The sequence below is a fragment of the Quercus lobata genome, chromosome 10 (assembly GCF_001633185.2).
Source record: "Quercus lobata isolate SW786 chromosome 10, ValleyOak3.0 Primary Assembly, whole genome shotgun sequence".
Taxonomy (NCBI): Eukaryota; Viridiplantae; Streptophyta; class Magnoliopsida; order Fagales; family Fagaceae; genus Quercus; species Quercus lobata.
In genome coordinates this window covers 47,554,290-47,566,365 of record NC_044913.1, presented here as the reverse complement: position 1 = coordinate 47,566,365, position 12,076 = coordinate 47,554,290, and the positions used below count along the sequence as shown (strand labels likewise).

General features: G+C 37.2%; 1 protein-coding gene across 1 annotated transcript; it reads left to right on the top strand.

The window, feature by feature from the left end:
- Positions 1–10,989: 10,989 nt before the first annotated feature.
- LOC115964862 lies at positions 10,990–11,424 on the top strand. The gene has a single exon (XM_031084097.1). The coding sequence runs from the start codon at positions 10,990–10,992 to the stop codon at positions 11,422–11,424; it is 435 nt and encodes a 144-aa protein (XP_030939957.1).
- The last annotated feature ends 652 nt before the right edge of the window (positions 11,425–12,076 follow it).

Below are 12,076 nucleotides of genomic sequence, written 5' to 3'. Positions count from 1 at the left end.
TACAATTCGGTACACAAAATTTCAATTTGCTACATTTAAGTGTGCGTTTGACACCAAATTAAAAAAACCAGTTTTTTTTACTATTAAGCTTATTTTGCTACTATTCATGAGTCTCATTGCACTTTTTAATCTATTCATGAGTCTCATTGTACTATTTCAGCTAACTTTTACCTTTTTCTACGATCATAGTTGTTAGTATTATATGATACGTATCATGTGTAAAACGTTCTGTATCATATCAACATATCATAAATACTCATGAATCATACGATACAGTGTGCGTACCATATGAATTATATCGTATTGTAAAATCATATGTATTGTACGATACGTAAACAAATGCTTTAAAATGAGATTTTTTGTTAAAATTTGTACTTTTATTTAAATCTAAAAAGTTGTTAGACTTCTTTTTAACATAAAATTATTAGGTTACTTAATTTAACCTAGTAAAATAAGAAATTAATAAGTTTTTTTTTCTCACAGTATACACTTACACTTCACTTTGATATTTACATATTTATTTTCTATACTATGAATAAGATGTTAACTGACAATATAATTTATTTATTTTTGTCATTATTGTTATAAGTTCAAGAAACTAAAATACCAAGAAGATTTTTTTTTTTTTTTTAAGAATTAGATGTTATTGACGATGAAGAAAATTTTAATGAAGAAATAAGTTTGCAAAATGATAAACATGATGATATAAAATACCAAGAAGATTTTTTTTTTTTTTTTTAAGAATTAGATGTTATTGACGATGAAGAAAATTTTAATGAAGAAATAAGTTTGCAAAATGATAAACGTGATGATATAGCATTGACTTAGATGGGGTTGATTAGGCAATATGATGAATATGATGAAAATAAATTATTATTTTTGAGTCATTTGTAATATATTATTACTTTTGAATTTAAACAATTTGAATGTGTATGTTATAAACACATGCTAGTTTAATTTATTTAGTTAGCTTGTTAAATATTATTACACAAGTAATGAGTAAATTAGTCATTAGCTGAATATATTCAAAAATTTAATGAATATACCCTTTATATGTATATATATATATATATATATAAATATATCTATAATTTTTTTAAAATTTTATTACATGTTTGTATATCTTACGATATAACATACAATATGAAATACGATACGGAGAAATTAAAAATCAATTCATAATATGATTCACATTTTGACAATTATGTCTACAGTATTTTCAGCAAAAAAATTTCAATTTCAACTAAGGGTCTATTGGGATCCACTTATTTTGCTGAATTTGAAAACTTGTTGCTGAAAGTAAGTACTATAGATAAAGGTAAAATTTAGCTGAAATAGTATAGTGGGACCTAAGAATAGTACCAAAAAGCTGAATAGTAAAATAAGCTGGCTTTTTAATTTGGAGCCAAACACATACTAAATAAGTTATTCCCAATCGGACACTTAAACAATTAAACCCTTAAAGTTTGGACTAAAATGAAATGAATCAGAGCTCACCATCAACGAAGAAGGAGGAGTTGAGGAAGTTAAGCATAACACCTAGCTTACTAGCATATACATAGGTACTACTTTTAACAATTCTGTTATATAAAATTGTATTTCATCCTCCTAAACAATATAATTAATTTTTTTAAGAGTAATGCTACAACTACAAACTTTTCTACAATATTTTTACAAACTATTGAGGTACAAATTATTACTAGTTCACACTTGGGCCCGCTACTTGCATTACATTTTTACTTACCAATAATCACTCATTATATCAGTAATTTGTAAAAAAATTTGTAGCTTAAACATTTTCCCTCCTTTTAGAGGCCATAAAAAAATTTATACATCTAAAATCTATAACAAAATATGCAAGCCCAAAACAATTAGCCCAACAACAAAAATTACCAATAACAAAGCTAAAAAAAATTAAGCCCAATTAACCAATTTTACCAATCAAGGGGGCGGGGGGAGTGGGGGGACTCAACGGCTAAGCAGCAACAAAGTCAGACGAATAGCAATAGAGCTGCCCCCTAACTCCAAGTCCTAACTTCGTCCATGACCACACCGAGATCCTATAGTTCCCATTGGCATTGATATGCCCATTGTCTAGCTCATCATGCTTGGCTTTTCCAAACTTTTTTGTGCCATCTCTGGCTGTGAAGCAACGTGGTCAACTCCTCCATAGAGTGGGCTGTGGTGACAAAGGAGCAATAGATCTTAGTGAAGTGGGAGTTTGCGTTTGGGTGTTTCTGTGTTGGGCAATGAGGAGGGTTAAAAAGAAAGAATAGAATGAAAAAATGAAAAATAATGTTAGATAAATATTATGGGTGTTTAAGAAAGAACCAAAAAAAAAAAAAAGTAAACTAACTTTTGATATTCTTTTAATAGTAATAGATAGATAATAATAACTAAACATCGTAGTTTTAATTAAGGGAGTCAATTTTGTACTCGAGATAGTTTTGGTTTGATAAGAGGAACGAAATATTTTAGTATCGATTGACACCGATGCACTTTTTTAGAATTATTGCTATATATATATATATATATATATTGTATATATTTCTGTTAGTATGAAATAATTAATTTTTATGTTTATCAACATAAAATTTAAAATCTACATATTTTTATGAGTCTAAATATAACATAAGAAAATTAATCCAATATATTAACTTAAGTAGTATTTTTTTCACAATTTTTTTATTGTACCACCCCAAATGTCAAAATGCAAAACTCGAAAAATGGTTTAACAGCCAGTACGGTATATTTTTCCAATATGATCTGTACTAATACGGCATTAACTTACCTAATTTTAATTTGGTAGAATTAGGTCTTTTAAAATGAAAATGATATTTAACTACCATTTCATTAACGGACATGGATGGAAGGACTTGTTTTAAATCATTAAATAATGTTTCATATTCAAATCTAAAATTTCAAAGAGTGTGGCACAAAATTAAAATTATTTCAAAGTTTGAAGTTACAAGTTACCCAAAAAAAAAAAAAAGAAGTTACAAACTTTGAGAGTAAAGTCCCTTTCACCGCTAGACTCCCATATCGACTACAAGTTGTTTCTCTTCTTTTCCCTCCTAGGCCTTGTGCACTCTTTTTGAGAGTTGAGACACTAAGTAACACAGAGATTTGGGAAAAAGAAAAGAGTAGAAAAGAAAAAAAAAATGAATGGGAACAAAATAAACGCAGTGTTCTACGCAGAGTCGTATCATCCGATCCAAGCAGGAAGCATTGACGGCACCGATATTCTCCCTCATGACAACGCCATTTACAGAGCCCACCACTGCGCCTCTACTGGTTTCTGTATCTCTCTCTCTCCTCCAATTCTTACAATTACAATTCTAGAAATTTTAGTTTCGCTTCTTTTGGTTCAGCATATAGTCAATATCAACTATCCACATTCAATTTAACCATTGTTTTGGTAAGGCAGAACATTACCTCATATTTGTTCTCCCACAATGGTTGTCGTGCTGCTTTATCTCTCAAGCTCTGTCTTACCTCTGGCCTCCTGGCTCCTGGACAGCTTCTACGCCTGCTTGCCTTTGAGCTTCCACACTGTATGGATAGCAACTTCAACAGACCTTATCACGTGGATCAAGTGCTCATTAGGAAAATGATCTGTTGAATTTAGCATTATTAGTAATGCAATGGCACGGATTCCAAACAACCGTCGCATATCATTAGTATAACAGAAATCTAACCTGATATAATATTGGATTAATGTCAAGTGCTCTCAAAGATAGTATTCGTATTATTTAAAATTAAATCAGTTTCCACCATATGATACTCTTCCTATATAAGATACAGAAATCTAATATGCGGAACCTGATATTAAAGAATACTGATTTTAGAAGAGGAGGTGAACCTGAAATAGGCGGCTCTGATATAAAAGAAGTGCACAACGTGTTATTGAGCAAAAAAAATAAATTAAAAAAATTTAAAAAAAATTAAAAAAAAAAAAAAAACACCACAAGGACAATTATAACTTGATCCCATTTAAATTTAGACAAATGGAGAAAAATTGGACTCCAATTTCAGATTTGAATTGAACAGATGAAAGGATAATTATGGTCTGATACTCATAAATTTAAACACATGGCACAAAATTTGACTTTAATTTAAAATTCTAATTTGACTTTTTTGAAACTTTTCCTATTAATATATAATCAGATAATCATTTTTATTCATTTTATTATTATTATTATTATTATTATTATTATGGGGCCAAAAAAAGTGTAGCCCCGGCCCAGACCCAATTTATCTTAAGGTCCGCGGCCCAAGCCGAGGAGAGCCATTGCCGAGGACGACTTCCTCCTCGGTACTTCACTAAATGCCCAAAGAGAGGAACAAAATGAGTGTAGGGGCAAGCCAGGGAAAAAGCAGCCAACACAGTAATACGGGATTTGGCGTCTGACAGGCCCATACCCATGCCCATGCGCCTCTCCAGCAACTCCCAACCACTCTAGGTATGGGTCGACTGGACAGGCTTGCACCCCAAAAAGTAAAATCAACACGTGGACACAAAAAAGGGGATGGAACACCAGTATAAAAGGGGAAGGCCGGCTAAAAGAGGGAGGGGGTTTTTTTAGTTAGGAAAGTCAAACCCGCCCATGCAGTATTTCCCATAGGAACTACTACCAACCAGATCATCTATGCCCAAGGCCATACCTTTGAAGCCCACTCTCTACAAATTATATTGTGATGGCCTCTTTTCATACGAGCCCAACACTGACTTGGGATAGTAAAAAGTTGGGCACCTACAATTGGCGCCGTTTGTGGGGAGGTTTGTGTCTTGGCATAGATGATGGTTGAGACAATTCCTGTGTCGTTTCTACCAGCCACTTACAATGCTCTAGCGTGGAGCTTCGATAGGGGCTATGATCCTTGACTAGGGGCTACACATATAGCGTTAGTCGCGTAGACGGTTCAAGGGGCTCGGCCGAGGATTTCATTCCCTTAAAGTCAAGGCCCCACAGATGAGAAAAACAAAATGACAAGTTTTGGACAGAACCAAGACCTTGTATGGTCCTCGGACCCAAGCCTCTGGGGAAACCAACTACTTAGAAGCAAAATGACAAGTTTTGGACAGAACCAAGGCCTTGTATGGTCCTCGGACCCAAGCCTCTGGGAAAACCAACTACTTGAAAGCAAAATGACAAGTTTTGGACAGAACCAAGGCCTTGTATGGTCCTCGGACCCAAGCCTCTGGGGAAACCAACTACTCAGAAGCAAAATGACAAGTTTTGGACAGAACCAAGACCTTGTATGGTCCTCGGACCCAAGCCTCTGGGGAAACCAACTACTTAGAAGCAAAAGGACAAGTTTTGGACAGAACCAAGGCCTTGTATGGTCCTCGGACCCAAGCCTCTGGGGAAACCAACTACTTGAAAGCAAAATGACAAGTTTTGGACAGAACCAAGGCCTTGTATGGTCCTCGGACCCAAGCCTCTGGGGAAACCAACTACTCAGAAGCAAAATGACAAGTTTTGGACAGAACCAAGGCCTTGTATGGTCCTCGGACCCAAGCCTCTGGGAAACCAACTACTTGAAAGCAAAATGACAAGTTTTGGACAGAACCAAGGCCTTGTATGGTCCTCGGACCCAAGCCTCTGGGGAAACCAACTACTCAGAAGCAAAATGACAAGTTTTGGACAGAACCAAGGCCTTGTATGGTCCTCGGACCCAAGCCTCTGGGGAAACCAACTACTTAGAAGCAAAAGGACAAGTTTTGGACAGAACCAAGGCCTTGTATGGTCCTCGGACCCAAGCCTCTGGGGAAACCAACTACTTGAAAGCAAAATGACAAGTTTTGGACAGAACCAAGGCCTTGTATGGTCCTCGGACCCAAGCCTCTGGGGAAACCAACTACTCAGAAGCAAAATGACAAGTTTTGGACAAAACCAAGGCCTTGTATGGTCCTCGGACCCAAACCTCTGGGGAAACCAACTACTCAGAAGCAAAATGACAAGTTTTGGACAAAACCAAGGCCTTGTATGGTCCTCGGACCCAAGCCTCTGGGGAAACCAACTGCTTAGAAGCAAAATGACAAGTTTTGGACAGAACCAAGGCCTTGTATGGTCCTCGGACCCAAGCCTCTGGGGAAACCAACTACTTGAAAGCAAAATGACACTGGGGAAACCAACTACTTGAAAGCAAAATGACAAGTTTTGGACAGAACCAAGGCCTTGTATGGTCCTCGGACCCAAGCCTCTAGGGAAACCAACTACTTAGAAGCAAAAGGACAAGTTTTGGACAGAACTAAGGCCTTGTATGGTCCTCGGACCCAAGCCTCTGGGGAAACCAACTACTTAGAAGCAAAATGACAAGTTTTGGACAGAACCAAGGCTTGTATGGTCCTCGGACCCAAGCCTCTGGGGAAACCAACTGCTTAGAAGCAAAATGACAAGTTTTGGACAGAACCAAGGCCTTGTATGGTCCTCGGACCCAAGCCTCTGGGGAAACCAACTGCTTAGAAGCAAAATGACAAGTTTTGGACAGAACCAAGGCCTTGTATGGTCATCGGACCCAAGCCTCTGGGGAAACCAGCTGCTTAGAAGCAAAATGACAAGTTTTGGACAGAACCAAGGCCTTGTATGGTCCTCGGACCCAAGCCTCTGGGGAAACCAACTGCTTAGAAGCAAAATGACAAGTTTTGGACAGAACCAAGGCCTTGTATGGTCCTCGGACCCAAGCCTCTGGGGAAACCAAGGCCTTGTATGGTTAAAAGAAAAACTACGTTACATGGGCCTTAGAATCTATCCAAGGAGAACTCCCCATTAACAGTTGGGTTAATCCCTACACTGAATGGATTCCTCATTCTACCCTCGGACCCTCAGTACCAAAGGGATTGATGCAATATAGTGCAATATGCTACCAAAAACACAAAAGAGGCCCTCACTGCTCGGCTACTCTCTTTGATGAATTATTTAGAGTTTATCATTCTCGGACATTTGTCTAGCAGGCATCGCGCAGCGCTAAGCCGTTATCCCGGTTAGTTCCAAGAGTTTAATTTATTAAGGATTACCATTGTTATACTTGATAATGTCAGTAAGTTTGAACTAGTAGGAGTTTGTTTTAAGGCATTTTTCTGCTCCAAGTATCATCAAAGGCAAGCGTATATCTAATATTCATTCGCAAAGTAATTGCTACCGAAAAGAAAAATATTTAGAAAGAAATAAACTCATCTTTTATTAAGACAAAAAAACAGTACAGTGTACAATGAAAAGCTGGAATAAGCTTATACTAAAGCCAACTACACAAGTGAAAAGAAAAGATGCAATAGAATGAAGAAAGAGCCGAAGAAAAGCGCAGAGGAGAGGTTGGCTGCTGTTCTAAGATGTTGTCTAAGGAAACTATTCCTCGACACTTTTACATGCCCATAACTTAGGCAGCCAAAGAACCTAACTTGGGGCTTGCACCGGTGAAGAAAAGGTGCAAGGAACCTGACCTCAGGCTAACACCATCTAAAGAAACGGTGCAGAGAGCCGGAGGTGAAGGAGACCCCGTAGAACCACGTCTGCGACAAAGCAGACGGCGCTGATGGCGGAAAACCCTACTTCTGTCGCATCAAGGATCTGACTCGGCCAGTACCTGCTTCGGATTTTGGCTAAAAGAGAGGGAGATATCATCCCCATCTTACCAAAATGGAAGATCACCTTGAGTCTATGTCTACCTTGTCCAGACCACATCACCTTGAGCCTTGGAAGAGTCCGGCGCCTCTGCGGAGGGGGTAGTTTCTTCACCCCTACACGTGTCTTAAGCATATTGCACCAAAGGTGGGGAACACTAAGTATAGAGACTGTGATCACGGCCGAAGGGTTACAGTTGTGAAGAGGATTGATGGGTTTGTATGTAAGAGGAGTGACCTACTGTCTTACTTATTTAAAGGGAAAGGAGGAGGTATTTAATGTACGCAGAGTTCCAAAGAAGGCTACAGATAGGGAACGGTGGGCTCAAGTTCCAACGCCATTCTTGACCGTAGGATCTGAAGATCCTCGTGAAGGAGCACCTCGAGCGTAGGGGTGTCAAAGGACCCCGCGTGAGTAGGTGAGGGAATGCCTCTTAGTTTGACACGTCCCCGTATAAGAGGGAAATTGCAAATCTTAATGGAGCAAAGAAGCAGAGCAGGCTATGACGTAGGCCCAACATTACCAAAACCCTCATCCCCAACTAAAAGTCGGGAAGCAGGCTTTTGAGGGGCTATTGTGGGGCCAAAGAAAGTGTAGCCCCGGCCCAGGTCCAATTTATCTTAAGGTCCGCGGCCCAAGCCGAGGAGAGCCATTGCCGAGGACGACTTCCTCCTCGGCACTTCACTAAATGCCCAAAGAGAGGAACAAAATGAGTGTAGGGGCAAGGCCAGGGAAAAAGCAGCCAACACAGTAATATGGGATTCGACGTCTGACAGGCCCATGCCCATGCCCATGCGCCTCTCCAGCAACTCCCAACCACTCTAGGTATGGGTCGACTGGACAAGCCTGCACCCTAAAAAGTAAAATCAACACATGGACACAAAAAAGGAAATGGAACACCAATATAAAAGGGGAAGGCCGGCTAAAAGAGGGAGGGGGATTTTTTAGTTAGGAAAATCAAACCCGCCCATGCAGTATTTCCCATAGGAACTACTACCAACCAGATCATCTATGTCCAAGGCCATACCTTTGAAGCCCACTCTCTACAAATTATATTGTGAGGGCCTCTTTTCATACGAGCCCAACACTGACTTGGGATCGTAAAAAGTTGGGCACCTACAATTATTATTTTCATTTAATATCCCACTCTCTCCTATCAAATCTAAAAACACAGTAAAATAGTGAACACTCACATACCCTTTCAAATCTAATCTCTCACCCCTCTCTCATCCCAAACCCACAACCTCTTTCTTCTATCTCTACTGCCGCTCCTATTGCTTCTTCTTCTTCTTTGCTCAGATCACCTCTCCCTCTCTCCCTCATGGTCAGATCGCCTCTTCCTCTATTCAAACCCCAAGCTGCCACAAGCATTCATCTTTGTCAAGCACTACACAAGCAGTGTCAACGACATAATAAACAAATGCTGCATGTCATATGTTAGCAATACTCACTTTGATAAACAAATGCTGCATGTCATATGTTAGCAATACTCATTTTGATTTGGGGCTTTTAGCAAAAACAATTAATAAATATTGCATGTGTAGAAAAATTTGTACCAGTACCTTTAGCATTACTTTTTTTTTTTTTAAATCAATAATTAGGAGTGTGGGTATTTAAACTTTGGATATCTCTATTGTAAATACTATGATATGACAATTAAGCTACAAGATTCTTGCTTAGAATACTCAAATTTATAGATTATAGAGTTTAAATTCTATTCCATAAGTTTTGGAAGATGTGCCACCAAACCTTGGATGACTTGAATTTGTATTTTATGCTAATTTGAACAATCTTCCTTAATGAAATGCATTGAAATTCTTCTATATATAAATATATAGATATATATATATATATATATATATATATATAAATCTATTCCCTAATTATACTCTCCATTAGAATATTGGTCTTTTAAAAAAAAGAATATATAATTTCATATACAAATACAATCATAATAAAACCCTAATACATAATTGGTAAATTCCACTAACATACTCTAAGGTTTAAATTAATGCCAACCAGGTCCAAGACTTTTCAAAACTAGCCAATTTCATTCCTAAAGCCAACTTAGTTCCTAAACAATTAGTTATTTTTCCTTAACTGTTTTAAGGACTAAATTGACTTTAGGGACCAAATTGGTTAGTTTTGAAAAATCTTGAACCCGGTTGGCATTAGCCCAAATTTCAAGGAATGTAAATGAAATTTACCCTATATAGTTTCATGTTAGAATAAAATCATAATAATTTTCCATTAATAACTCCTATAATTATCAAATTTCATAATTATACAAAAAGGTAAAAGAGATAAATAAAATTATATTATATTAAACTTTCTCTCATACTTTTAAAGTTGTTAACTTGAATTAAGAGTTGGATTATTAGGTTACCAGTTCAACTAGTGGGTCATCAATCAAACCAAAGGATTAAAAAAAATGAAGATAAGTTTATGAATCACATATATGTGTATATATATATATATATATAACCACCTAAAGCACTAATTAAAATTAAGTCTATAAAGCTAACCATCTAATATAATTCAAACTCAATATTATACAAGTAACAACTATGGTTTTAAAAACCAAAATGATCAAACAACTTATCTAAGCTAAAATTTGAAATTCTGTCATTATTGAAAATTCCAGCATTAACCTCGTTATAAATTTTTTTCCCATTACACTTAAGATACATAAAATGGTACTACAATGAACTCTTTTTTTTTTTTTTTTTTTTTGAGAAACAAATACGTACACATGGGAGAAGAAAAGAGGTTTTAATACAAAACCATACTATAAACTCTACTCAAAAGTTATGATAACTTTTAAGGGAATGAGTAACAAGTTATACTACAATGAACTTATAAATGTAATTGACACAGGTTGAAGAAAAAAAAAAGCTTTGACTTTTACTAGAGCAATTGTATAGTAGTCCAAATAAACAATTGGACCAACTTAGGTACCAGTTCACCAAAGCACTAGTAGATGACTAAATAGAATGACACATATAAGGATATTATTTAACATAATATGTAGATCCCATTACTTTATATTAATCCGTCAACTTTTTTTTTTTTTTTTTTGAGGAATCGTCAACTTTTTTAGTTTTTCTCTATGTGGGAATTTTTTTTTCTTTTTTTATGAACGAAAACCTTTGAATTTTATCATAAGTAGTCCAATCAACAACCGTGGCTTCGTATCGGAGACTACAATGAGATTGTTTCTCAATTTGAAAAATCTGGAGGTTGGTTGCGGCCGGCTAGATAGCTTGACAGATTCTGCCAAACCATTCACCTCTGTGGGTTTCAAGACTTGGGGTTTGTTGGCTCGCCTTTCACTTCGTCCAAAACCGATCAGGTGGAAGGTCGAATGAGAATAAGACTTGACAAGGCTCTTGCAAACAATGCTTGGAGATTGCTTTTTCATGGTGCTACCGTCCACCACATCTCCATGTCAACATCTGATCACTCCATGCTCTCTCTGCGCCTTAGGGATGATCGGCACAGCCGCCAAAAAGATAAGAAGCTTTTCTGGTTTGAAGAGATGTGTTTAAGCGACCCACGATGTTCTGAAGTAGTGCAAGATTCCTGGCAAGAAGGGCTGTCTAAACCGGATGGCCTCCCTATCACAAATTGCCTTGAAACTTGCCAAGCTAGGTTGCAAACATGGAATAAAACAGAGTATGGCCATGTGGAACGCAAGATACAGCACTTACACAAAAAATTACAAATGTTGGAGAATCAAGCCCATAGTGCCGAAACTGACAGGGAGATATTTGAAGTCCCAAAAATGCTAAACACTTAGTTGGATGCTGAAAACAACATGTGGAAGCAAAGATCACAGAACTTTCGGCTCACTGATGGGGACCGCAACACAAGCTTTTTCCATGCTAAAGCCACAAACCGAAAGTAGCAAAACACAATCCATGGTATTTGTGACTTAGATGGATGATCAACAAGTGGAGAATATCATTGTGGGCTATTTCACGGACATTTTCAGTACACAGGGAGATACCAACTCAACCATTCTCATTGATGCCATAGAACCCGTGGTGACCACTGACATGAATGATTCCCTTACCCAAGAGTTCACAGTCGAGGAAGTACACAGAGCTTTAAAACAAATGCACCCCTAGAAATCCCCGAGACCTAATGGTATGCCTCCTTTCTTTTACCAGCACTTTTGGTCTTTAATAGGTGATTGTGTTACAAAAACAGTCTTGAACTTTTTCAATCATAATATCATCCCCCCCAAATTCAATGAAACTCATGTTGTGCTCATCCTAAAAATAAAAAACCCAAAAAAAAATCACTCAATATCGACCCATTAGCCTGACTAATGTTATATCCCGCATAGCCTCAAAAGTACTAGCAAACCATTTAAGGCGTTTCCTCCCACAAATAATTAGTGAAAACCAAAGTACTTTCATGTCTAACCGCCTCATCACAGATAATGT